This window comes from Oryzias melastigma, linkage group LG15 (genome assembly GCF_002922805.2).
Source record: "Oryzias melastigma strain HK-1 linkage group LG15, ASM292280v2, whole genome shotgun sequence".
Classification (NCBI taxonomy): domain Eukaryota; kingdom Metazoa; phylum Chordata; class Actinopteri; order Beloniformes; family Adrianichthyidae; genus Oryzias; species Oryzias melastigma.
In genome coordinates, this window is record NC_050526.1 from 18,036,265 (window position 1) to 18,062,908 (window position 26,644).

Genomic DNA, 26,644 nt, shown 5'->3' on the forward strand with positions numbered 1-26,644 from the left:
GACTTATGAAAAAATGTAGTCGATCCTGCTTTTACTCTGACGCCACAGCTTTGACGTCCAGCCTTGCTTCTGCTTCGGCCGTTTTGCCGTTTTCCTCAATCAACTTCTTAAAATCCCAACATTTGACTTTAACTTCAGAGACTTAGAATACAAGTTTAAAAAAGAAAATTAGCTGGAGGATTATCTGTCATGAGCAAATTGGAGCTTTTACTTTGAAAAACTCACGGAACAGCAGAGATCAGTTAATGAAGACAGACGGTCGGTTTATTATGGTCTGTTTTTGTAACTAGTTTTTGTAACTTTAACGCTGGCAGCGTGTCGGTGATAAGACTTGAGAGGACGACTCCCAGTTTCACCCGTGGATGAATTCCATCACAGTTTGCATTCATACAAAGACTCTTTTATCTCCAATCGTATTCTCTCTTAAAGACATCTCCAGCAGTCCGTGGTGGGAAACCTGCATGTGCGCCTCGCTCTCATTTGAATAACCGCCTGAAGTCTTCTGCCCTTTTACACATTAGGCATGTAAACTCGTCGAGTCAGAAATCAGAGAGCCGGGATTTGTTGATCTATCTGAGCGCGACTGGTTCATCCAGTTCAATGAATCCATTTTTCAAAGCAGAAATCTATCATTATTGCAGGATTCCCAACTAACTGTCATGAAAGCAAAACTGCACTCTGAGGGTTTGCAACTTTTTTTCACTTGAATACAAGAAGCTCTTACAAGATGTATAATCAATTCAAGGCAGATATAAATGCAGACTACATGATTCCAGAACCAAAATGACCTTCATGAACTCCTGTCCAGAAACCATCCAGACAGCTTTTTAAGCTAATTATTAGACCCTGCCCAACTCAAAAACTGCACCCTTTTAGCCTATAGCTGTTTTTCCTCCACCAGACGAAGACCAAAGTTTAGTAGGCTATAGATCATTAAGGCTAAAATGCAAACCTTTGACCTTTGTGGTCAAAAGGCCGTTTTCTCAAAAACAAAGTCAGCTTCTTTGACTGGAGGAGGTTAAAGAGGACACACACTATCTACTTTCGTCAGTAGATACGGAATTTGACAAGCTCTTATCTTTGCAAACACATGGAATGACTCTTCTTCCAGTTCATGTTTGTCAGCTGGGAACCTCTGTAGGAGTAGAGTATGATCCTACCCAGAATTCTTTGGCACATCTTGACCTGAAAGCGTTACAGAGTCACTGTAGAAGTTCCACTTGCTACATGTCGAAAACAAAACCAACTGATACCAGCTTTAAGATGGGCCTAAAGGTATTAAAGCGTGTTTTAGTACGAATACTAGTTTGGAAAGAACTGATGCTAATGAGTAATGACTACTCAGGTAAGCAAGGGTTAACGTACAAACTAAACCTTAAAGACCTACTCCAAAGAAAATGGTGTTTTTCTTATTTTCATGTGGGATTTTTCTCATGATGGAGGAGAAAATTAGGGTAAAAATTAAATTTTTGAGTATTTCTTTATTCATATTGCTGTGAATTGGGGCAGACAAGCTCCCGACTAAGACCCGTTCTGATGCAGAGGAATAGATCCATAAACGTCTTTGTTTCCCCCCTCTGCAAAAACTGTCCTAGAAAATGATTTGATTTAGTTTAAAAATAAACAACAAAGTCAGAGTTAAAAAGATCACAGAAAACATTTTAAAATAGATCAAAGTTGATCAGAAAACAAGACTTATATATTAATACTCAAAAACTAAAGGACACTGAGGCCAACAGATGGTCATTAAATACTCTCCTTATTGTACATGGTGTCAGAAGATGCTCACCATAAATAGAGAACCAATCACTAAGTTGAATTCAAGCACAAACGTTTCCTTTGATGGGATGACCAGACTGGAAACAATGGTGAACACAGTAGCCCAACTAAACATGATTACGACAAGCGAACAACATAACAAATGTTAGCTTCCTTTTCTATAATTAATGACAAAACTGAGACGACACTCAAATTGTTTTGGTTTAGTGCGATACTACTAGTTTGTTCTGGGTAGGAATGTAGCACATTAAGGAGAAAGTCTTAGAGTTTTACCCGAGCTCTCCAAAAACCTGTTAGAGCTCCACAATTGTGGGACTACAACAAACAAGGACATTTGGGGTCCAGATGACCCGAGCCTTTCATTGACGTGTCATCCATCCCATGACAAATGTGGCTGAAGGTGGACAGGTTTTCATGTCTACCACGGACATCAGTGAAAGTCAAAAAATGTCTTGTTGGGTCCTGATGACCTCGTTCCCAACGTCAGCATACCTAGGATAGCACAAGGGTTACGACTGCACATTTTGGTCTATGCCGTCACCATGGAAGAACAGGACATCCATCCAGTCCAGGGATGAGCAACTATAAGTCAGATATTCAAAACCCTTGGTCACCTGGTTGACCACTCTGGTGAGTCTCAGTGAAGACAAAAGCAAGCTTTGCCTTCCAAAGTCCATTCAAAAACTGAAAAGACTGCTTTACAGTTGTCTAAACAAGCACATCCCAGGCAGTGCCACAAAGACTGGAATCAATCAACATTACAAAGTCCACAACTGTGCCAACAGACTGGAGCCCAAAACATTCTATGCCCAGAGAGGGTTTGTGAAAAGCATCCGTGTGGCTTGAATCAGTTCAGACCATGAATACCACACAACTGCAGCGTGGTCAATGCGTCCAAGCATCTTCATATGTGGCTAATGCGGTACAACCCAGAGGTTGTCTTTGCATCCAGTAAAGCCGTTTCTGTTGAAGATGCTGAAGAAGGCCACATCCATAGGCAGACAATGTGAGTATGATGTAGCCGTGGTGGTAGAAGGGTTTACAGCCTCTCTGGGCCAAATGGGCTGTTTTAGCTGTTGATCAGACATATTGTCGTAATAACACATGCTCTTTACCGTACTGTAACTCACTGACCGTTTACATCTGGGGTGTCAAACTCAATCGCACAGGGGGCCAGAGGTCGTGGGCCAAACAGGGTTACCATTTATTGAACACTCTAAAACTACATTTGTAAAACCGTAACTTTTTAACATAATTATGAACTAGATAGCATGACTGCAATAATGCTAGTGTGAATGCTATAAGTTGAATTTGGCCGCTGGAGATGGTAGTGCTAATAGCTCAAGCGGCTGAAGTTGATTGATAAAAACACTAAAGCTGATAGCCATCAAAACATTAGCTAAACTTTAAAACCGCCAAAGAAAACAAAAAAAAATGACATTAGCCAAAACAGCTAGCATATAGTGGAAATATTAGCTAAACTCCAAAACAACTGAAAAAATCTTAGTAAATGCCAAGCTAGTCCAAAAAACTTAAAGAAATCCTAAATTAGCCAAAACAGCTAGCATGTAGCTGAAATATTATCTAAACTCCAAATTAGCCTAAAAAATCTTAGTAAATGCCAGAATTGTCCAAAAAGTCAGCAGAATGCCAATTTTTGAAACTTTAAAACTGTAACTTTTTAACATAATTATGAATAATAAAAAGGCAGGATTATTATTCAATAAATCAATTTAAACCTTAAATAACTTTCAATATTTTACCCTCCATAAAATATATATTCTGTCAAAATTATACAAGTTGGAAATGAGCACAAGATAACATCGGGTCATTAATAACAATACATTAAAATTATCTGGAGGGCCGGATCCGGCCCCTGGGCCTTGATTTTGACACATGATTTAAACGATTTAGGAGCCTGAACAGTGTAGAGCTGTTTAAAGAGGCTGAGTGTGCTGCCAACTAGTGGTCGGGGGGTTTAAGATGCTAAAGGACGCTCATAAATAATTAGTTAAACATCGTCTTGTCAGCATTTTTAATCGACAAACAGAATATCGCGATATATTGAGCCTATACTGGATATGATCCATACTAATCATAAAACTTTTTTAAGTTTGTGGACAAAAGAAAAAATCAAACATAAAAAATTAAACGTTAATCAGCGATGTTCCACTGCACATTTTCCGGTTTCTTTTTGTGTTTCGTTTTTTAACATTTCACTTTGATTTCTGGAAATTACTTTTATTTTCCCAAATGTTTCATTTCGTTTATTTATTTATTTTTTTCTAACATATAAATGTTGTCTTTTTTATCATTTATTTTGCTTTTGTGTTATTGAGGTATTTAAAAGATGGTTTTGATTGGTGTGTTGATGTCCTTTGGACTTCAGGGCCACCGTAGGTATCTGTTGTTAACACAACTAAATCATTTTTAATAGGGATGATCTTTTTCACCATCTTTGACTTTTTATATATTTTTGGGGTGTTACTGAAGATATGACTTTCTCTCTAATATTGTAAATAAAATTGGAGTATAACTTAAATCCTAAAGCTCTTCATTTGTTTTGTTGGTGTTCTAAAAATCACAGAGAGAACTTTTGAGAATTTTTTAGTCAGCTGCCGTGGCGGGAAAAGGTCCCAGCTCCTCACACCTGTTGCACCAAGCAGGTAGAAGTTCGCTGGAAAGGGGGCGGGTCCTCCTCAGAGGGGCGGATCCCGGCCGGGGATCCAGCCAATCAGCGCCGGGGATCGTCTGTCACCGTGCCAGCTGACATTCGGGTCAGAGACCGAGCAGCTTCTGCGGGGACTCCTGTCAGTCCGCGAGGGGAAAACTTTTGACGAGCGGCTCGTGTCGACAGCGGCGGCGGCGGCTCGGCGTTCACTCCCAAACCGGCGAGAGGTGTCCTGTGAGCGGGGAGAGAGGCTGTACGATCCTCGGCAGTGTTCTGAGACTGTACGGCCCCCGACGCCCCTTCCTCCTCCAGCCCGGGGGTCCATGGACTTATGAGCGCCTCGTAGGAGGACTTCTTCACACCTGCGCACTTTCAACTTAAAGCGGCACTTTTATTCTCAAAATATACTGACTTTTAAATAAACTTGAGTGGAGTTACTGCTCTGAGTAAAACATGACGGCAGACAAGGAGAAGAAGAGGTAAGAGCAGAAATGTTTCTGATTTTCTAACGTGCGCATGCGCTTGAGTTTATTTATCCATCGTATCCATTAAATTAAATGAAATATACCTGTTAAATTACTTCAGTAAAGCTTTACTGTTTCCTATAAACATTTTAAAACGTGATGTAGTTAAAAATAAACTCTAACATAAAATTCTAACCCGGTTAAACGACATGTTTACCGGCTGACAGGCTGTAAACTAACTAATAAACTCTGAATGGCTTAATGAGTAATTACTACGTGTTTTTTTTAATAGTGTTTGAGGTTTTTCAAAATAAAACCTCTCTTTTCCTGATAGACCAACAATTAACTTGGATTTTAATACTTCAAATGAATATATGTATATATTTTTGCTGTGCAAAATGTTTAATTGTATTTTTTTAAGCAGGAAAGTCATATTTCAACCAAAAACGTATATATTACCGACCTTTTGTTTTGAAAAATCAAAGATAACTGGGATCAGAAATGTCCTTCCTGTCAATTAGATTTCCTATAGAGGTTAGTGACACATTTAAGTTTGTATATGTTAAGTTAAATGTTAATGGAGGCTTTTATCATTCATTTGCGTAGGTTTCTGTTCTAGTTCACCTGAGCTCTCCAGGCCTGATCCTCTCTATCAATCTGCACTAGTTTGAGCCTGTCTGTAGTTTTTCTTGCTTCTATTCAGCCGACTAATGGAGAGATTACAGCGAAAATTTGTGGTTAATTGTGTTTACTTAAAGCTTTCTTGTTTGTCCAGTTCAGCCCAAATATCAGCGCAAAAAGTATTTTACCTGCAGAAAGGAGCTCATGGGGAAAATCCTTTAGTACAAGAACTAGAAAAATGTTGTTGTTTTTTAGAAGTTGTAAAAGTTTTTCTTAAGGGAGGATAATATAGCTTTTTTATTATTATTTTTGATTAGTTTTAGCATTAGGATCAGTTTTTTCTTAATCATAAGTTGTTGTTTTTTTCAATTTTTTTGTGCCTGTTAGTAGTTTGCAAAAAAGTCTTAAAAATGAAAAAAAGACACATTCTTTAACATAAATGCTTTTAAGAAAATCTTGAGACTTTAATTTCTTTGCCCCACTTTCATGAAATGTTAAAGTTTCCTGAAAAATGTTTCCAGCAGATCGATTTTAAATATATTTTTTTTACTTTTTGAATTAAAGAGCCATGTTTTCATCTTGTGCATTTTAGGATGGTTTATTATATATGGTAAATAAATCTAAAAAGCTGTTTAAGATGTTGCTGAGAAGTTCAGTCAAATTCCCCTCAAACACATCGTATGCATGAATTCTGTCTGCACACATTTTTGCTCATAATACTTACTTTTCACACCGTGTTCACAGCAAACGCACAAACTTGCAGCCCGCTGGTAGAATGTTTTAAGACACTTTGTCTTATCGTTCTAGCTCTTTTTCACACCATTACGTTCAATTTTCTTTTTCCACATCATCATTTTCTTGTAATTTCTTGACGTTAGAGTCCAGATTGATCATAACAATAGTTTTTCTCGATAGTTTGAAAAATCAACAGTTTTGTTTTGTATTTTGAAGCTTGAAAACGGTCTAAAAAGTTTACCCATATATTTTCTGACACATTAAATGATTAAATTAATAGTAAATGAATCATAGAAGTTGACCCAAACTAGTTAATCATCTGATTTGAAGTCCAGGTGACGCTTAAAGGTGATTTAGGAGTTTCACATTTCTTCACATTTAAGTTGGTGGTTAACGCTGTACTTTGCTTTATTTTGAACTGCTTCCTCGTCTATGCTTTGATGTGAAGGCCTGAGTAGATCTTTGATTCTGAATTAATAGACAATATTGAGGTAAACCGATGAGGAGGTTGTTGTCAATATTGAGGGAATGATGGCAAACATCAGTGAAATGATACAGGAAGAAATTATATAAGTCTAAGCTGGAGTCAACATTTTTATCTGTCTTCACATAGATTTTTTGGCCATTTTAATGTCAAACTTTTGCATTTTTAATCTGCAGTGGACGTCAGATCTTGATTTCTGGCCCCTTTTTAATTAACAAATTAAAGAAGAATCTGTGCAGAGTTACAGGAGGAGTTTAGATCACTTCTTCTTTAGCTCAGTCTGGTCAACATTGCATTGACATTTTAATCAGGCTGAGCTCTGGACTTTGACTGGGCAGTTGTGTTGCCTCTTTTCTATTTTTACCCCTAAATGCAATGTGGTGGGTTGACAGATTTTGTGGATTATTGTTCTTTTATTGCTCCATTTAAAAAAAAAAATTAAAAAAAAAAAAACAGGCACCCTCTCGGTTACCCCTAGAATACTCAAGGGTGTCAAACTCAATCACACAGGCGGGGCAAAATCCAGAACACACCTGAAGTCGTGGGCCGAACGGGATAAACATTTATTCAACACTCTAAAACTACATTTTTAAAACTTTTAAACCACAACTTTTAAAAATAATTATGAACTAGATATATAGAATTAAGCTGAATTTGGCCGCTGAAGGTGCTGAAATTGATAGCTGAAAACGCTGAAGCTGATAGCTAGCTAAATATTAGCGAAATGCCAAATTAGCCTAAAAACAAACAAAAAAAACTTAGGTTAGCCAAAAAACCTAGAATTACCCTGAAAAAATTGCCAAGCTTCAAAATATCCTAAAAAAGTGAAAAAAGCTTAAATTAGCCAAAGCAGCTAGCATGTGGTTGAAATATTAGCTAAACTCCAAAATAGCCAAAAAAATCTTAGCAAATACCAAAATAGTCCAAAAAGCTAACAGAATTTTAATTAAAAACCTTAGCAAAATTATGAATAATAAAAAGTCAGGAATAATATTCCAGAATAAATCAACCTATACCTTAAATAACTTTCAATATTTTACTCTCCATAATAATATATTTTGTCAAAATTATACAAGTTAGAAATGAGCGCAAGATAACATCGGGTCATTAATAAGAATAAAATGATCTGGAGGGCCGGATAGAATCACCAAGAGGGCCGGATCCGGCCCCAGGGCCTTGACTCATGTGCTCTAGAGTACTGAGGAATTCAATCGTTGCAGAGGAACTTTTACTATTCAAAGAGCCCATATCGTGATTCTTCCTCTGCCGTGCCTTACCATGTGTTTCATCCCGAGGATGGTTACATTTTTTGCTTCAGAAAGCTAACTCATCCCACTATCAGCAGGTTATATGTATTGAAGTTATTGAACCCCCCTGACGAGAGGCGCTCCGTCTTACGTCAGCGGCGGCCATCTTTGCTGCTGACTCCAAGAAAACGTCTTTATTTTTACCCGCGCTGACACCAGAAATGAGTGCGGCGGCCGGCGCGAGGAAGGCCTCTCGCTCCTCTCAACTCGTGATTCTGCTGGAAACAATGTCCAAAGGTCAGAGTCCAGGGCAGCTGCCAGGCTGATATACGTTACACGAGTGCACGGTGGGCGATCCATAGGGGTGTACTCTCATTCCCGGCCGGAGGGCTGTAACTGTATATGCCGCAACGCTATTTCACAAACTCCTCCAGAAATATGGGATCTAACCGTTAGATTCAAGCCGGCCGTACTATCATAATGAGAGGAAATGCACGCCGTGTGTAAATAGTGATAAGTCTTGAGTGTTTCCTGAGCGTTTAAGATCATTAAAAGTTTTGGGGGGAACTTTGCATCACATCAGACCAACTGCAGAAATGTCTCACATAAAGTGTGTGGTGGAGGTGCTCTTTACACCCCCCCATTGATCCTGATTGAGCTGTTGTTTCCTAATGGGATTCATCTGTTGAAAGGCCCCTTTAACGCACCAGCTGTAGGTTTAAAACAGTTCAGGATTGGATTTTTGTTTGTCTTTGTGTGAAGCGATGTTCACACTCGTCCTACGCAACGTGGGTTCAAGTCAATGAACAGTCTGTAAATGTGGGATTGAAAAATCTCGCCTTCAAATTAGGGCTGCCACGATTAGTCGACTAATCAACGACTAATAAAATAGTCATCAATTAATTTATTAGTCGATTAGTCGTTACGTTATAAAATATGGAGTCAGAGTGTAGTAAAGTTGAAAGTTATATTAGCATTATGGTAACTTTTTGGACTATTTTGGCATTTATGAAAGTTTTTTGAGGCTATTTTAGAGTTTAGCTAATATTTCAGCTACATGCTAGCTGTTTTGGCTAAATTAGCATTTTTTTCAGCTTTTAGGATATTTTGGAGTTCAGCTAATATTTCAACTACATTTTAAAGTATATGAACTGTATCAAATTAATATAAATATATTCAAAACATATAGTAGATAATTATTGTATTTCTAAACAAGTGAGTCTAAATGTGTAAACTCAAAACTGAATTGAAATGAAGAATCAAAAGAATCGATCCAGGCTCTGGTGAATCGAATCGTTTTTGTAAATTATTATCAATATCCAACCCTATAAATGACACCAAGTCTTTCATAAATAAAATTTAAAAAAAGCCAGGAACAATATTTGCATGACTTCAACATTTCACACCAAACCTCTTCCAACTGTAAACGGCGGACATAAGCTATAAACAGTAGAAAAAGAAGAAGTCCCTCCCTGCTGGTCCAGTGTGAACACCATAGGCTAAATGCCTGTTCAAGGATCTGCAATGAGTGCGTTCGTGAACACTTGTCACACTTGTAGCTTAAAGACTAAATCCAAGGAAAGTGTTCTTTTTTAACATGTTCTTGTAGCATTTTCCTCATATTAGAGGACCTATATAAAAGAAGGTACGATTAAAACTAAGTTTCTGAGTATTTCTTAATTCAAATTGGATTGGATTAGAAAACAAGATGCTTGAAAATTCTCAGAATGGGCGTGGCTAAAGCCTCAGTGCGCCCTGGATTGATCCATTATTGCTTCGTTTTTTTTTTCGGCGGTAATGTTAGCTTGAGGCTATAAACTCACTCGTGGGCGAGCAAACAGAGCTCCCACCGACAGGGAGGAGGAGGGGCTGTTCTGTGTCACTAGCCCCGCCCACAAACCAGAATTGTATTTCTAATGAGCTACTGCGGATAAAATATGGCTTAAAAAAACACTTAAAAAATCACTGGGAACAATTTTACGACAGAAAAAATCAAGTTGGAGTGGAACTTTAAGGTTCGAAAGTGTTTCCAGTGATCTTTTACTTGAGATTATGCTGTTTTAGTGTTTTCTTGAACATATTTTCTGGAGGACGGCAGGAGTTGGTGCAGTGTTAGCCTGCCCACACTTCCCATAATCCCTTTGTTTACATGCTCTCCTACTAGCTTACAGCCCCCCACAACCCCAAGATAACATTAGCAGTGCAAGTAAAATGGCGAGAAATATCGGAAGCATCCAGCCGTACGGTTCTGATCCAGAATCCAGCTCAGACGAGGCAAACAAAGACTTTTATGGATCTATTTGTCTGCAGAAAAGGAGTTTGTGGATCGTCGATTGTAGCAGCTACGTCGCTGTAACAAGATTGTGAGTCACAACAATTTGAATATAAAAACACTCAGAAACCCAATTTTAAACTTCAGTTTTTACATTTATGTCCTCCATTGACATGTTAAAAACACCATTTTCATTGGAGTAATTTGGCGGGGAAAGATGACGAAAACATCCACGACACAAGATGGTGATCAGAGTGGATCCGGATGCACTTGGAGCGAGGAGAAACACAGAAGCAGCGCCGCTGACCTGACAGGCCCGTCAACTCAGCATTTCACATGCAAGCCGAAGCCTGCTTGGCGCGGCGCGGCAGATCCTTCTTTTGTGTGCCCGTCTGGTTTCCCATAGCCACCGAAACATCACGCCACCTCCACCAGCAGCTCAAGCTGCCCTGTAGAAACAAAGGAAGGGAGACGGAGAGACTGGAGCTCCAGTCCTATGGAGCTACATTCAGGACAATTTTATTTGAAACCCAACTAAAACGTAAAAAAAAGTAAAATGTCTGAAACTTTTTGCTATTCTAAAATAAATGCAATTATTTTCAGCTTCGAATTTTCCGTTTTTTAGGTTTCAAAACTCAAAATTTAAATTTCAAAGCTTTTTTTTTTCAGTTTCAACTCTTTTTTTTTCCGGTTTTGAATCTGAAAATTTCCATTTCAAAACCCCGTTGTGGTGCGTTCGGGCGGGGATAAAACGAAATACCAATCAAAACCGGGTTCAGTCCCGATGCGTTCACTGAAACTGAGAAAAGTTTCAAGTTTCAAATTCAAAGAAACTGAGTTTTGAAACCTAAAAAGCAGAACATTAAAGCTGAAAATAATTATGTTTATTTCAGAATAGCAAAAAGTTTTGGATATTTTTCTTTTTTTTGGCCAAAAACCACTTTTTTAAGTTGTTTTATTTGGGTTTCATATTGGCCTCAGTGTAGCTCCATACGGTCTGGGAACTGTGACGGAGCATGGGTTTTTATGGAAGGCAGCACTCAGCTTCAGGCGGCTTCTGCGTGTTTGTTTCTGTTAAAGACTTTCATGTGATGTGATCCACCAACATCAGATGCTGTTTACACCGAGGATTCTCTTTCAGCTTTCATCATACACTACTTCTAATCTGCCTTTTCTTCCTAAAATCTCCTTTCCCTTCGCTTTTTTAAGGCATTTTTAAATGTTTTCTTGTGTAAATGCTCGGATTCTAGGAATTTTTTAAAGAAACCACACAAGACTAAAAAAACTAGAGAAAATTCACTGAAGTGGGACTAGTTAGAGGGTCCAAAACCCCCCCAAAATTCAAATCTTGTTGCTTTTCTCTTTAGATTTCTGCTGATTCTGTATAAAAAATTGCTTTTGTGAAGGTTTTGGAAGTTCCTGTGATATGCATTCTTTGTCTTTGACTGCTGACAAATACAAGAGAATTTAGGGAATTCAGGTGATTAACCAATAAGCTTGTAGATCCACTGATAGACATTTGTTTCATAGTGGAAATGGATAGAAAACTGTTCTGGTCCCCAACAGTCCACGTCTCCCGAACATAAAGCCGACCTCCTTGAAAGCCAATCGTGGAAGGAAGTTGCCGGTAGAAGTCGTCTCCAGCGCCGCCGCGGCTCTTCCTTGTTAGTAATTGCTTTGTTTAGAATTTCCCATTTGGGATCGGTTTGATGGCTTACAAGAAGTTCTGTCGCCGCCCGTAATGACTCCCAGATCTGAACTTTGTCACAGATCGCAGGTCTGGACTGAATTTATTGCCTTCCCTAAAGTTACTTTATTCTAAAACCTGTTTAAAGAGATTTGGTCTTAAAATTCTGAGATTTATTAATAATTTTGGCTCACATCACATTAAGCACACCTTCTGCTTGTCGGGTTGAGTGTTAGAAATTTGAGACTTTTCTGCCTTCTATCCATGTCCTACGATACGTCCATCCGACGACAAAAGAAGTGAAGAGAGTCCAGATTTATATGTATTTGTTTTAACCAGAAAAGTATTAAAAATAGAAATCAGCTCCACAACAGTTACTGTTATGATGGTGAAAGACTCGACTGGAAATGTGGTTTCAAAAAGCAACAAAGAAACGATTTGTCTTTTTTTCTGGCTTTCATAACTGTAACATTTTTGAATTATTTGCAAAACGCTTGAATTTTAAGTTATGAAATCTTAAATTTTCTCATGGATTTAACAAAAAATGCAGAAAACATATTTATTTATTTGTTTATTGGGGTTCAGTGCCTTGGAGTTTTAAAATAATGATCATGTTTATCCCCTCTAAAGTTTTGCTGCAGATTAATGTTGTTATCCAGCATTTATTATATATAGATTGGCAATTAAAATGAGGACAAATAGATTAAAAAGAGTTTTTATCCAAGAGCCATCGCAGTTTTTTAACTATTTACATTGGAGCCATGCATTGGCTGAATGTTTTTTGTTGTATTTTTTTACTATTTTTATTTATTTTTGTTGCTTGTTTATGAAAAAATGCACCAGAAAAGGACCGTACTGGACTCAATTTTGTTTAAAAAAAATTTACAATTACAATTAAAATATTGAATTAAATTTAGTTTTCAGTTCATTGCATGGAGTATTTTTTGTATCACAAGCTTTAACTGTCAGACACGAGTCTAGAAGTCTCCAGTTTGCAGAATAACTCCACGATTTCAAATTGCTTGGGGGTCGGTTGTTGCTAAAGGAGCCCAAACCATGATCCCTCCACCACTGTGCTTACCAACTAGAATAATCACAGCACCTAAAAAAAAAATGGTGCTGCCCATTGGGGGTGTTCCAAAATATCGATATATCGGGATATTTAGTCCTGTGATTGATCCTCGGTGGGTTCTCAGCAAGTATCGATCTTTTATTTTCATTTGAAGAGGCTGTGAAATGTTATAATCCTTCGGTGAGACGTTCCTTAGGAGGTAGATAGGGGGCGCGCCTTTCAAGACTCACTGTCTTGGCTTGACGTGGTATTACAGATTTCATCAATGTTACACAAAAGTTTCTATTATTTGTTGCACAAAATAAGACACAAGTTGTTCATTTGAATGGGTTCAAGCTAAAAAATAAATAGACATATTTTCCTAAAAAAACATGTTCTTCTGTATAATGTGAGTTATGAATTTTACCAATTATCACAGTATCACGATAACGTGAGCCATGTATCGCGTATCGTGAGGTATAGGACTCCCACAAATCATTATTTTGATAGTCAACTAATCAACTCCATATAAAATAAATGAAATAGTCGATTAGTCGTCGATTAGTCGACCAGTTGTTGCAGCCCTAGTGAGTTACCCTGTGGTTCCCAGCCCTACTGCCCACACTACATGAAGATTTCCCACTTATTCTTCTACTATTAGTGGAAGTCCTTCAAACAAGTTTGTAATTTTGTCTTTTTTATTAGCCTAATCACTAGAGATGTTTATTTGTAAGGGTCTGGCGATACGATACGTATCCCAATACATATATCGCGATATCGTGATTTGATTTGGTACCCACCCTAAGTAAAAACTGTCTCATAACGACAAAAACTGCAAGACTGACAGAACATTTAACAGATCTTGTTGTTTTCGTCTGCGTGCTGTGCTGCCAACTAGTGGCCGGAGGTTTTGGTGGAAAACAAAACATTGAAGTATGCTCTTAAATAATCGATTAAATATTGTCAGGTCAACATATTAAATCGATTCAAGTATCGCCAAACAAAAATATTGCGATATATCGCCAAATCGATTTTTCTCTACTAATAACCAAATTCTATTAACTCAAACCTTTACAAGTATTAAATTATTCTGGTGTTTCTACAATAAAATAATGTATTAATTACATTTATAACTGGGTTTTTAGAAAACCGAATGAAAGTCTATATTCAGTTTGCTGGTGAAAACGGACGTCTTGACTCCCTGTGAGGTTCTTCTTGTTCGACTCTTACATATCAGTGAGGGGAAACCAGCGGGGGAGAGGTGGTGGTCTGGGAAACACCTTTCTGCCGGTTTCCTTTGTTATTTTTACCCCTTGGTTCTCACCTGCCCACAAATGTCTTCAGCCTGTGCGTCTTTGTTTTGACTCTTTCTTCTGTCCTTTTGCTCACATCACAATAAGTCATCCTGGATTCCCAGCTGCTCTCCTGGCTTTGTTGTCGTTGCGTCCTCTGCTCCTTCAGACTAATGTGCTCCCCTCACCTCCTTCAGAACTCTGTCTCCCGGCCTTTTCCTTTTTCCCGTCCGCCAGCTCCCCTTCTTCCTCTTCCTCTGCCTCCAAAATGGGCTCAACTCCACGGTCCAGTGTGGCCTGGCCCCGCTCCATCTCCTCTTCCCTCTTCAGGGCGACTTTGGGTGCAGTCGAAGTCAGTCCGTTGTCTCATTTAAAACAGAAGCGAAATGCTTTTTTTGTTTCTTTTTTTTTAGGTCGCTTGTGGTTGTTTCACACCTTTCTTTCTAAAGATCCTCCAACCAGACCAGCCGCATTTCTCAGAATCAGTCTGAACATGATCACAGACGTCGTTTCAACGCAAACCTCAAGTTTCTCCACACTCTGTACACGCCGCTGCTCAGAAAGGATCGGAACGGGTAAAACATAAAAACATAAAATTATAAAAGATTCAATGGCTGATCAACATGGGGCAGAAAAACTTGAAATTTCATTTTTAAGTAAAGATTATAACTCCATAGCTTTGATTTGTCACAATAATAATCTTTATTGTCATTGTACACTTCTACAACAAAATTAAGAAACTTCCTCAAGTGCAGAAGGTAATGACAACACAATATAAAATAGTATAAAACTAGGGCTGAGAATCAAAAATCAAAGAAAAAAATAGCTAAAAAATGTAATTAATTAATTGCAAACTGGAAAAAAATTAGTTGTGATTAATCACAATTAATCTTGATTAATAAATTAATTTATTTAGTGGTGTCAATCGACTAAAAAATCGCAAACTGGGAAAAAATGAATCGCGATCCATCACAATTATTTATTTATTTATTGATTTATTTATTTATTAAAAAAAATAAAATCAGAATTATCACACTTTTGTGGTGTGAATAATCACGATTAATCGTAGCGTTTTGGCACATTTTGTATGACAAAATGGATTGAATCTTTTTTCTTTTGTCAGTGATCATGCTGTAAGTGGGATAATATCTGTTTTATCACACCCAGTGGAACCCTGAACCGTTTCTTCACGAGGTGAAATTCATTTGTGTTAATATATATCAACTCGTTAGTTCTTTGTGATTAATCGCACAGGTTAAAGCATCAACGTTCACAGCCTGAATAAAAACAGACACTTAGTATAAAATCATGTGACTTATTTCTTTGTTTTTTTTTAATTACATCTGAGTTTTGCAAATTAGAAGCATAGATAAAAGTGAAAAATTGCAGAATTTTATAATAAATAAAAAGAAATGAAGAAATAGATGTTTATATAAGTATAAACATTAAATAAACTTTAGGTAAAATTAAAGAAACACCTGAATATAGCAGGTAATCATAATTTAACTCAGGAAAAGAAGCAAAACATCCCAAAGAAAATGTTAATCTCAAGGAACTTAAATAAATGAAAATGTCATTTTTGTGTCTCTTAAAGATATTTTTAAAACTTTTCTGCCTTTTTTTTAATTCTATGTTTTTGTTTGTTTCTAGTCAATAAATTAGTGTCGTACGTCACTCCACACTCGTACGCTGAGAGGCACGTGCGCTCTCGGGGTGCATGTTCATTGGTAGCACAAGCTGAAAACAGCCTGTGCACGTGTCCTGACACTTCAGCGTTTTGTGCCCAGAGAGCAAGCACACTGACGTCTTTCTCCTTAATGCCTTCTCCGCCCACCGCGGCCCCTCAGGGCCCCTCAGGGCCCCGTTTAGCCCTCTCACCTGTCAATCAGCCCAACAGAGCCCTCTCAGCCTAACCATCACTTTCTAAGGTCAGAGGGAGGATCAAACAAACATGTCAGGCCGTTTAAACCCACCAATCGTGACATTCTTCAGTGTGGGAAACCACTCGCACTCTCCAGAAACATCAGTGTCCAGCGGTAGCAGCGTCTTTCAGCGCGCTCATTGTGAGCGGCTCAAAGGAAGCTGAGGAAAGTTGATTTGTCTGCCCTCCATCTGCGAGCAGCTTCCCCCTCATCAGCTGAGGACTTTTCAGCTCCTTTCCCTGCGAGGGAAGTCAAAAGTTGAGGCAGAAATGTGTTGGAGCCTGTTCTGGTTTCAGATCAGATCTTTTGCAGCCAGAAGAACGGGTTGCAGCGACTTGAAAAAGTCCCAGAAATGCAGCAAATTATCAGAAGAAGCATCCAGCTTGAACTAATCTCTCCATCCCGTCGGGACATTCCTGCAGAAAAGGAAGGAAAACGACTTAAATCTTTAAAAAATATATGTTTTTTTCTTAACATTTCTACAAATCTGTCATGCTTTTATTTTGTGTTCTAGATTTTAAACTTTGATTTACATTTTTAATCGGTCACGTTTATGATTTTACCTAAAAGTCTCTATTTGCCCAAACTTGTATTTAACAGATGATGCTGATCGAAATCCGGATCCGGATTCGTGATCTCAAGATGATACATTTAAAAGAAAAAGACTTAGCTCCGCCCACATCTTTGCTTCTCAATGGGTGTCACTGTTCTGACCTTCTACTACCCATAATTCTTTGAAATGCAGAGCAATTCTCAGTAAAACTAAGATAAAGGACAATTTTAACAAGTATTTGTATTACCATCAAGGGGGTGGAGCCTAACTATACAGTACTCTAGAGATGTCAATTATTTTTGCTTTTTCATAATTGTGTAACTTTTACTAATTTAAAATCATATTTTCTCAGTATTTTTCCACATATATAATTTTTTATTAAACTTGAAATCGCACCACTTACATTATTGTTACGTCAAATAATGTCAATAATGTCAAAGAATGGAAAAATACTTACAAAACTGCGAAAATCTGAGCTTATTTTATTTTTTGTATTATTTTAAGCCTAATTAACTGTTTGAATAACTAAATAAAACTTAAATCATTTGCAGATTTAAACCTGTAGTCTGGATCTTCAGTGAAGATTTATTAGAAAAAAATTAAAAACAAACCATAAATAACTATGAGTAAAGCACAATTAAAGAGATTAAAGAAAATAAGAAACTAAAAGAAAGCAGGGTAATTGTAGAGCTTATTTTAAAAGTAAAAAGTTAAAAATCAAGTTCTAGCAAAAGATGACAGATTGAAATAGAAATACAATTTAAGAATTATATAAAAAGACATTGAAGTTAGAAAAAAAATTGAAGTAAAACATTTTCTAAAAACTGAAATAAAGTTTTCTTTTGTTTCAGTTTTTAGGGAAAAAAATCTAATTACTATTTTTTTTTCAATAATTGAAAAAAAAATAAAAATTTGGTTACTAACTGTTAGTAACCAGAATTACTTCAATTTTTGGAAAAAAAATTAATTTGTTATTTTTTACTTTAATTTCCCTTTAGGGGCACCGTAAGTGTGCACCAGTTAGCAACCAGAATTTTTGTCTTTTTTTTACTTTACTTTTTAAAAAACATATATATATATATATATATACATCCAAGTATATTTGTACTTGGATTTTTGTTTTGCTTTAATGTCCCTTTAGGGGCCTTATAACATAAAAAGATAAAAAGTTTTCATTTTTTTTGCCCTGTAATATTTTGTGGCACTCTGTTTCTTCCGTACAGAATTGCTAAAAGTCTCTACAGGAGGTCTTAAAAAGTACTCAAAACAATTTAATGTATAAATATGAAGATAATCACCCTAAAAAGCCTTCAATTTTGATATCTGAGCCTTAAAAATTGAGCTGGTTGAAACTTCTCCTTTTCACTTTTCATGTCAAAAATTGAAATTATTTTGATCAAGTGATGTAAATAAATAGAGGGAGAACAAGTTGCTATGCATTAATACGTTGAATTTTCACCGTCTATTTGAAAAAAGAAAAACAAGTTAAAATGGGAATTAAAAAATAAAGTGGGAAATGTTTTACATGAATTTAACATGAAGAAATTTGTAGGAACCCAATTAATTAATTGCAGCTTTGACCATTAAAAAAAGTTAAAGCTTGATTTAAGAAAGTTCGAAAAGTTTCCTAAAGTATTTAGTATCCAGAATAAAATGTCCAATCGTTTATTAGATGTGTTAGTTGAGTGTTGGAGGCTGAAACAAAGGAGTAAAGGAACCGCTGCAGAAATATTTGGTGATGTGGGAGAACCATGTGGGTCAGAACCTCAGCATGCAGCATCGGCGGCGTCGTTTCTGAGGCCGAGGGTTTGAATCTGGGCCGCTTGTTTGATATTCTGCAGAAGGGTCCGCTGCTCCATCGCCACCTGTGCTCTGCCCCCCCCACCCCCCGTATCTGCATGGCCTCTTTCAATCAGCCAGTCTATCCCGACCATCAGCGGGCTGTGGGCTGGTCTGTTTGTGTGTGTGTCTCTTTCATGGACTATCAGAATCATCAGCAATCTCCTGCATCGTTCTTCCCCTGATTGAGCCAAAGTCGGGGCCCCAGTCTGGGACGGCTGTTTGTTCGCTCGTGTGTGTTTGTGTGTATGTGTGTGTGTTTGTGTGCGACTGTTTTTCCAGAACTCTATGTTCCTCAGGATCACAGATTAGCCTGCGCTGTATTGTTGCTCTGTGTTTGTGTTCGGCCAGGCGCCACAGCTACAGGAAGACCCACTGTAAGCAAGGAAAGGTGTGTGCGCTTGTGCTGGTTTGGGTGTTGCACGTGTTCAAAAAAATGTAAAATTTGCCAATAAGAAGCCAACATCATCAAATATTTTAGTCGTTTGGATCAAACAGTGATAATTATTGCTAGCAAATAACAAAATCCTGCAAATCATTCTTTGGAAACTCAACACGACTTCTATTCCAAAGCTGTTTAGAGGTTTTGCAACTTCAATCTGCTTCCAGGAGCGATTGGATCTTCAAACGAGTGCAGTGTTCCTTAAAAAAGTGGGCAGAGGTGCGGCCTCATTCTCAGGTTTCAGCCGGTGTCGCTGAAATCTGTACATCTGTTCTCAGTGAGAGTGATGGAAACGACAACAAACTGATTAGAACATTTTTAGTTACAGAGCCGGGGAGCAAATGATCCATGCAGGTCTGCGGTGAAGCGCCCTCCCACACACAAACGCACACACACCTGCTCTGGTTTCAGGATCTGTTTCCTATAAGCACCTCTTGCGTGTTATCACAACAATCACATGGACACCAGGGGGTCAGGACCTGTTTTCTGAGCGATGGCGAGGACGTGTGAAGCTCGGCTAAAGCCCGAGCAGACGGTGGACGATTGAGGCTTAAAGGGAAGACGGTACTAACGTGTTGATTGATTTATTAAATATTTAAATGACAGATTGAGATAAAAAAAAGGTTGTCATGAGGACGGAAGCGTTTAAGAAGCTCTTCTTTCCAGGTACTATGAAATATGAAGCCCTTCATTACTTTGACTTGTGCATCGTGTTGTGTTGAAGAGGTGTTGGGTTAAAGGTTTAGATAAAATGACAGGGGAGATGATAGCATAAAGCAACAGGGTCACCTCACTGTTGAGATTTGACCTGTTATTTTGAAAGATTCTCAAAACCCGTTTATTTACTTCTAAGTCCCTTTAGGGACTCCGAAAATAATGAGTAATGCGTTCCGTAGACGTTAATTCTTTCTAGTTTATAAGGTCACGTTTGCAGCCTCGCCCACAATAATGCAGCAGCTTTAATGGGTTGTGTTGGTTTTATGTGTCACTTTGTGGTTTTACGTGTAATCAAATACATGAGGGTGTGTATTTTTTACCTTCATTAACACCTGGGGAACGATTACAGCTGGAGATAAAGCAGCAGAGCGCATCGGCTCATGTCAGCAGGCAGAGCTCCTGCTCACTGCAAAGACAGGGCTCCTAGAAACGACGTGCGTATATATAAAAAACAATGGAGGGTCCCCAAACTACGGCCCGCGGGCCGGATATGGCCCACCTCTTTATTTGGCTCAACCCCCCCAAACGCCATCAAAGACGCATTATTTTATTTCATTTTTCCCCCAGTCTGGCTTGAGATTGTTTGCTAACACTGCTAACAAAATAGTGTTTTGCTAACAGAAAACACTGTTACCATTAATCTCAGACAAAAATGCTAAAAAAAAAATACTGTTAGCACCAATCGCGGACAAAAATGCTAACAGAAAACACCGTTAGCATCAATCACAGACAAAAATGCTAAAAGAAAACTCTTTCAGCATCAATTGCAGTTCAATGATGCTAACAGTATTTTCTATTAGCATTTTTGTCTGCGATAAATACTGTTAGCATCGATCCCAGACAAAAATGCTAATAGAAAATACTGTTAGCATCAATCGCAGACAAAAATGATAATAGAAAATACTGTTAGCATCAATCACAGACAAAAATGATAATAGAAAATACTGTTAGCATCAATCGCAGACAAAAATGATAATAGAAAATACTGTTAGCATCAATCGCAGACAAAAATGATAATAGAAAATACTGTTAGCATCAATCACAGACAAAAATGCTAATAGAAAATACTGTTAGCATCAATTGCAGTTCGATTGATGCTAACAGTGTTTTCTATTAGCATTTTTGTCTGCGATAAATACTGTTAGCATTGATCCCAGACAAAAATGCTAGTAGAAAACACTGTAAGCATCAATCGCAGACAAAACCGCGAAGAAAAAAGTCAAAGAAAGCGAAAGAAAAAGTTTGTGGATCCCTTCTTTAAATACTCAAAAAATCTGAAAAGAAAAAGAGTCAGAAAATAAAACAATTTTCAAAAATGTCATTGTTTTTAATGCAACTTCAGCTGGTTTGTGGATTCTTCCTGGTGCTGCATTGATGCTACATCTATAAATTGACAAACTAATCACAAACATGTGGGACAAAAGTGGAAAAAAAAAAAAAACGCTGAAGGAGGCAGTCAAAGTGCACTGACAGAATGGGAAAAAAACAACTGTTTCACCACTTTTTTGTCTGTTTACTTTACCCACAAAACACCTTCAGGTACTATATCTCCGAAGGAATCGGAAAATGTTGTTTTAAACAGGTAAAAACATTAACTAAACTATTCCTTTGAAAAATATAACGTTTGGTTTGGATGGTTGTGTTAGCAACAAGAAACTCCTTAAATATGAACAACAAGGAAGTAGGACCTCCATCTGATGAGACCGCTGGGGGTCAGAGAGGCCAGCACAAACTCACAAAAACACAAACAGTTGTTGTAGGACAAAAGAGGAACAGGTTCAGGACGCAACAATGACCTATATACATCCATGGATGGGAAAAAAGAGACTTCAGACGTAGGAAAGGTCAGAGAGGAAAACGCCCCACGCATCCTGAAACGATCCGCAGACCTCCATGTAGAAGTGAAACAGTTTTATTTTGAAGTTTTTACACCTGCTTATAAAGTGCAATAAAAAGGTAAAATATGACATCCCAGAAAATGATTATTTGACCAAAAAGAACTAAACTGAGACAGAAACAAAGTGATTCATGACCTAAATCCTAAATCTAACTTTGATTTTTAAAAAAGAACATTTTGGGATTTTTTTTAATACAAAACTGTGACTTTTTTTCCCATTTTAGTGCCAACTGCACCAATAGGATGAGAAAAACACAAACTTAAAGAAATGCCGTGTTCATGTGCTGTTGGAATGCCGGTCCGACTCAGAAATTTGCAGGACCCCTGAAGGGACATTGAAGTAAAACAAAAACAAAAAATGTTTTCTAACTGATGCGCACCAGAAAAAAATGTATATATGTTTTTTTACTTCACTATTTAAAAAAAGTTTTTTTTTTTTTCTGGTTAGTATCTAGTGCACGGGGGATAGTAACTGCTGCGTACCGGATAGTAATGTGCACACCAGATAGTAATTGGTGCGCACTGGATAGTAAGTGGTGTACAACAGATAGAAACTGGTGCGTTCCAGATGGTAACTGGTGTGCACCGGAAAGTAAATGGTGCGCACAAATTACTAACCAGAAAAAAAATTTCTTACTCCAATTTTTAGTTTCTTTTTTTACGGGAGTTTTTGGAAAAACACTTATTTTCTGGTTAGTATCTGCTATGCACCAGATAGTAAGTGGTGCACACCACATAGTAACTGGTACGCACAAGTTACAAAGCAGAAAATTAAACTTTTTTACTTCAAGACATTTTTTTTTATTCTATTTTTTTTCTTTATATTTTGATGTTTCTTTAGGGTCTCTGTAGAAATTATACATGAACTTAAGGAAAACAACAAACTAAAAAAAAAACAAACACATGATTGCAGAATAACTTTCTGAACCTTGACAGAGGTCAGTGTGTATATATTGCACCATGCACAGGTAGACACCTGAAATAATGATGCACAATAATTAGGATTATCATTAAAATGTATCCTAGTTTGGTAAACCAGACTAAATAGTAAATCAGGCTGGATGTGGCCCCCTTGGGCTGTAGTTTGCCCATCCTTGTTGTAGTCCCTTATAGATAAAAATAAACATGCTGTCATTTCTCAAATTGATTAAAATAAAATAAAGTTTGTCTTCAATGTGCTGCCGTTCTGGTTGTGAGCGTGTCATGATTCAGCACCCGTCAGCCTCAGTTAATCCTCTGGCTGTTGGTGTGTGCCGTTGTGTTCCTCGGACATGTGACCCGCCGGTGGTTTGGTGTGACCGCTTTACTTCTCTCACTGAGGCTTCAGAATGTCAGGTATGTGTTTTCCACCTGCCCGCCTGCCGATCTTTTCATTTCATAATCTGCCTGTTTGAAAATCCGGCATCACAACAGCCTTTTTATAGGGAGCGGCGCAAGCAAAACAAAACCTGTTGAGAGCACAAACACGACAGGGACTCACTTGGCAGCCCCATCCATTCAGGGATCCCCGCTAGTGTTTGCGTGAGTGTTGGTGACTAAAATAGCCAGCAGCCCGCAGCACCGCGCCGGCTTGGGTTGCTTTTCTCACGGGTGGAGCAGCAGATGTGCCAGAGAAGTCAGGCGAAGCGAAGAATCTTATCTCTGCGCAGACCCTGTTGTTCAGAAATCAAAGCAGTGACTCATCGTTGAGGCTTTTGGGTTTGATTGATGGAGTTCGCTTTTTGGGTTTTTGCTTTCGAGTGAAGGCTCTTCAAAGGTGACCTCGCTGAATGCTTCTGTGACATGATTGCATGTTTGGTTGAGGAGGCCGTAACCTGTGGCGTGTTTACAAGTCCTGCTTGGTATGCCTCCTTTCTCTTGGTCTTAATTTGTAGCCTGGGGGCTGCGTGCAAGGACAAGGGGGGCAAATGTTTGTGACTAAGACCTTTTCTAATGGTCACAAGACCGGCCGGCTCTTTACTGGCCACATAACTCTGGTGGGAAGTGCTGTGTCACTGAGCTACAAGCTCCAACAGCTCAGAGTGGCACTTGTACATTCATCAAATTTGAGCAAATTTAAGTATTCACCAATTCAGTGAAATGTTTACAGCAGTTTTTGGCATGAGGACACTTTAAAAAATGTCTCCTTTCATGATAATTAGGTGAATAATTACTTGTTTTGCAAAGACCTTCATTTTTCTGAAAACACGACTAACCTGCAGGCACAATGATACCTCATGAACTCGGATTCTTGACATTGCACGAAGAGCAACAGACGTTTTACTGGTGCCAAAACAATTTCTCAGACTTTTCAGGGTTTTTTCAGGGTAACCAAACAATAAATCAACTTTTTTTACTGTTGACCTCTATAAATGAGGCTTTAGACGTGCTGTCTGTTTTTCTTTGCCACATTTTTGACAATTTAAAGATAAATTGTTGTGATTCCTGAGATTTTAGTCTAAAACCGGCTGTGTGCTGCCCCCTACAGATTGAAATGAGGTATTACAGTTGAATTTTGTTTGGTTAATTGGTGTAAGTCCCTCGTCCTTCCAGAAGTTTCATTTCATCATGCTCTGCAACTTCAGAGTAAAAGCCCCACCCATTTTTTAATTCTGTAACGGTTGGTTGCTAGCGTGTTAGCTTTAGCATGACTCGTAGATGTTTTGTCTTCGGTTGTCAAAAATCTATTGGCTTGCACAACTTTCCAGTGGACTTGGAAGTTAAGGAACAGAGATTTAGTGCAATTGGCATTGAATCCACTGAATTTGCAATGAACGTTTTACTCTGGATTGTTTGTTTAATACGTTAGCCTTTATTAGCTTATGATGCTACTGTCAGAAGATGGAGGAGATAAAACCTCAAAGTGATGCCAGTATCTCCACAGAAAGTTCTGTGGAGATACTGGCATCACTTAGTTTGGTACCGCTCCCTATATTGAAGACGTTACGGTACCTCAAGCTAACTTCACTGTCAATCACAGATCCAAACTACACCTCCCCCGCTCAATCCACTTTTTCTTTTTGGGCATTTTTTCAATCTGTTCTAAGGTTGGAGTGAGTATCAAACTGTCCTGTTGTATTACCTTTTAATTTCTGTGTTAAAATAAAGATTTATTACAGTGTTCTTGGATAAAAAAATTAAGTAGTGGCCTCATAGAACCAATGACGCTGATGAACATTTTAAATATGGGATCACAGCTAAAAACATTTTAAAGTTTGAGCATAATCTGCTCACATTGTTTAACTATTTTCCATTTTTTTTGATAATTTTAACCCAATGCAGGTTTTTTTTTTCGTCATGGTGTCATGTGACTCCATGTGGCTCTACGGATCCGTGAGAAATGTGGAGCAAAAGTGAATAATGCACCTGCAGATATGGGGGTTAAAGGGACCTGAAGGAGCTGGAACATCACCCATCCCCCACACAGCACATTTCGGTCGAAAAATACAAATTTTTGGTCGAAAAGACTAATCTAACCAGCAACTACAACAGTCATATTTATTTGCGTTTTATTCTTTCAATCTTTACCTGAGGTGTCTGTCTTTGACATACCGTAACTCTTCATACAATCAACAGGAATTGGTAAACAGCACTTTTCACTGATATGCAGAACATTACTATTGCAAAGTGTTGGGGCGTGTTCACACCGGACGCGAAAGCGCTGCGAAGCGATGCGGGATGGAGGCGCCCTTGTTAAGCTATTGTGTAGTTCACACCGGACGCAAAGCGCCGCAGTCCTCCGCGGAAGGCCCCCGTCAATCCTGGCAGGAAGTTATGCCAAGAAAATAAATATTCTAAATATAAACAATTTTCCACAACAAATTATGGCGATTGACAAATTCGATCATACTTTTGTATCTAAACAGACTGTAGAGATTAAAGTAAACAGACACTGAGAGACACACACAGATGTCCTGAACTGGAGGTTAGCGAATACCACCTGCACTCCGTCTTCACACCATCCGAACCAGGTGTTACATTCAGGCGTAGAGACGATTTTTCTCCACAACAGAATAAGCGGATTTCCGTTGATCCCGTAGAGGCTTGAAGTTAACTGTGGTCAAACGTAAAAGACTTAACAGACTTAACTACTCCTTTTTTAAGTTAAAGGGTTTTTAAACATTTTAAGCTAATCCTGAAAACTAAACATTAAAAAGTTTTAATAAACGGAGCTACAACTTTGAAATCTTATTGAATTTCCACTTCCGGCTTGTTGTCTGGCTGATTGATCTGAAAAAAATTTTTTGCCGGATACCTAAAACTAAAAGCCCAATGTTGTGTTAGGACTACCATTTAGAAAATAAAATGCTTTCACAAGAATGAAGTCATAAAATAATAAGAAAAAGTCGTAAATTTATAGGTAGGATTGTTCTTTTTTTTTGTCATAAATTAGTTTTTTTTAAATAGGTGGCCCTAAAACTCCATTCTACATTAATGCAACCACATCTCTAAACAAATAGGCTTAAATCCACTCAAATGCTTGTTACAACTTAGAAACCTTTCATTTTTGGCAACATATATATATATTAGGGCTGTCAGATTTGTCGCGTTAAACATGCATTAATCTGACAGGTGCTTGACGCCGACAATTTTTTTGACGCATTAATCGCGGATTTTCCATAGACTATATAATGGGGGCACCTCATAGCTTGATAGGTCCATTATTTTTACAGTCAATGGGATTTTCTCATATGAGCCTTTCCATACCGCGCGCGCAGGCGTCCCTCATAGTCCTCTCACCGGCTACTCTCACGAGATCACGGCGGGTCTCCAACCACCGAGCTGCTAGCTAGAACCGGCCCGGCGCTAGGACGCGGAGAGCTCTTGCATCCTAACCCGGCTCCGGTCCGCGTCCAGTACCACGTCTGGTGGTACCGGCTCGCGTCCGGCGCCGCGGACCCCCAACGTTCCGAACAGCAAGCGCACCGGGGGACGTTTTAAATGTTCTGGAGGTTTAAGCGTGATCCAGCCACAGCATAGCGGTCTGTCTGC

The 26,644-nt window shown here is 38.3% G+C and overlaps 1 protein-coding gene across 1 annotated transcript in view; it reads left to right on the forward strand.

Moving 5' to 3' along the window:
- Window positions 1-4,239: 4,239 nt before the first annotated feature.
- Window positions 4,240-26,644, forward strand: part of epas1b (endothelial PAS domain protein 1b) — a 70,087-nt gene continuing 47,682 nt past the window's right edge. The window contains exon 1 of the mRNA XM_024296640.2: window positions 4,240-4,929. Coding sequence (XP_024152408.1) covers window positions 4,904-4,929 — 26 coding nt within the window. The 5' untranslated portion in view covers window positions 4,240-4,903. The remainder of the gene's footprint in view (window positions 4,930-26,644) is intronic.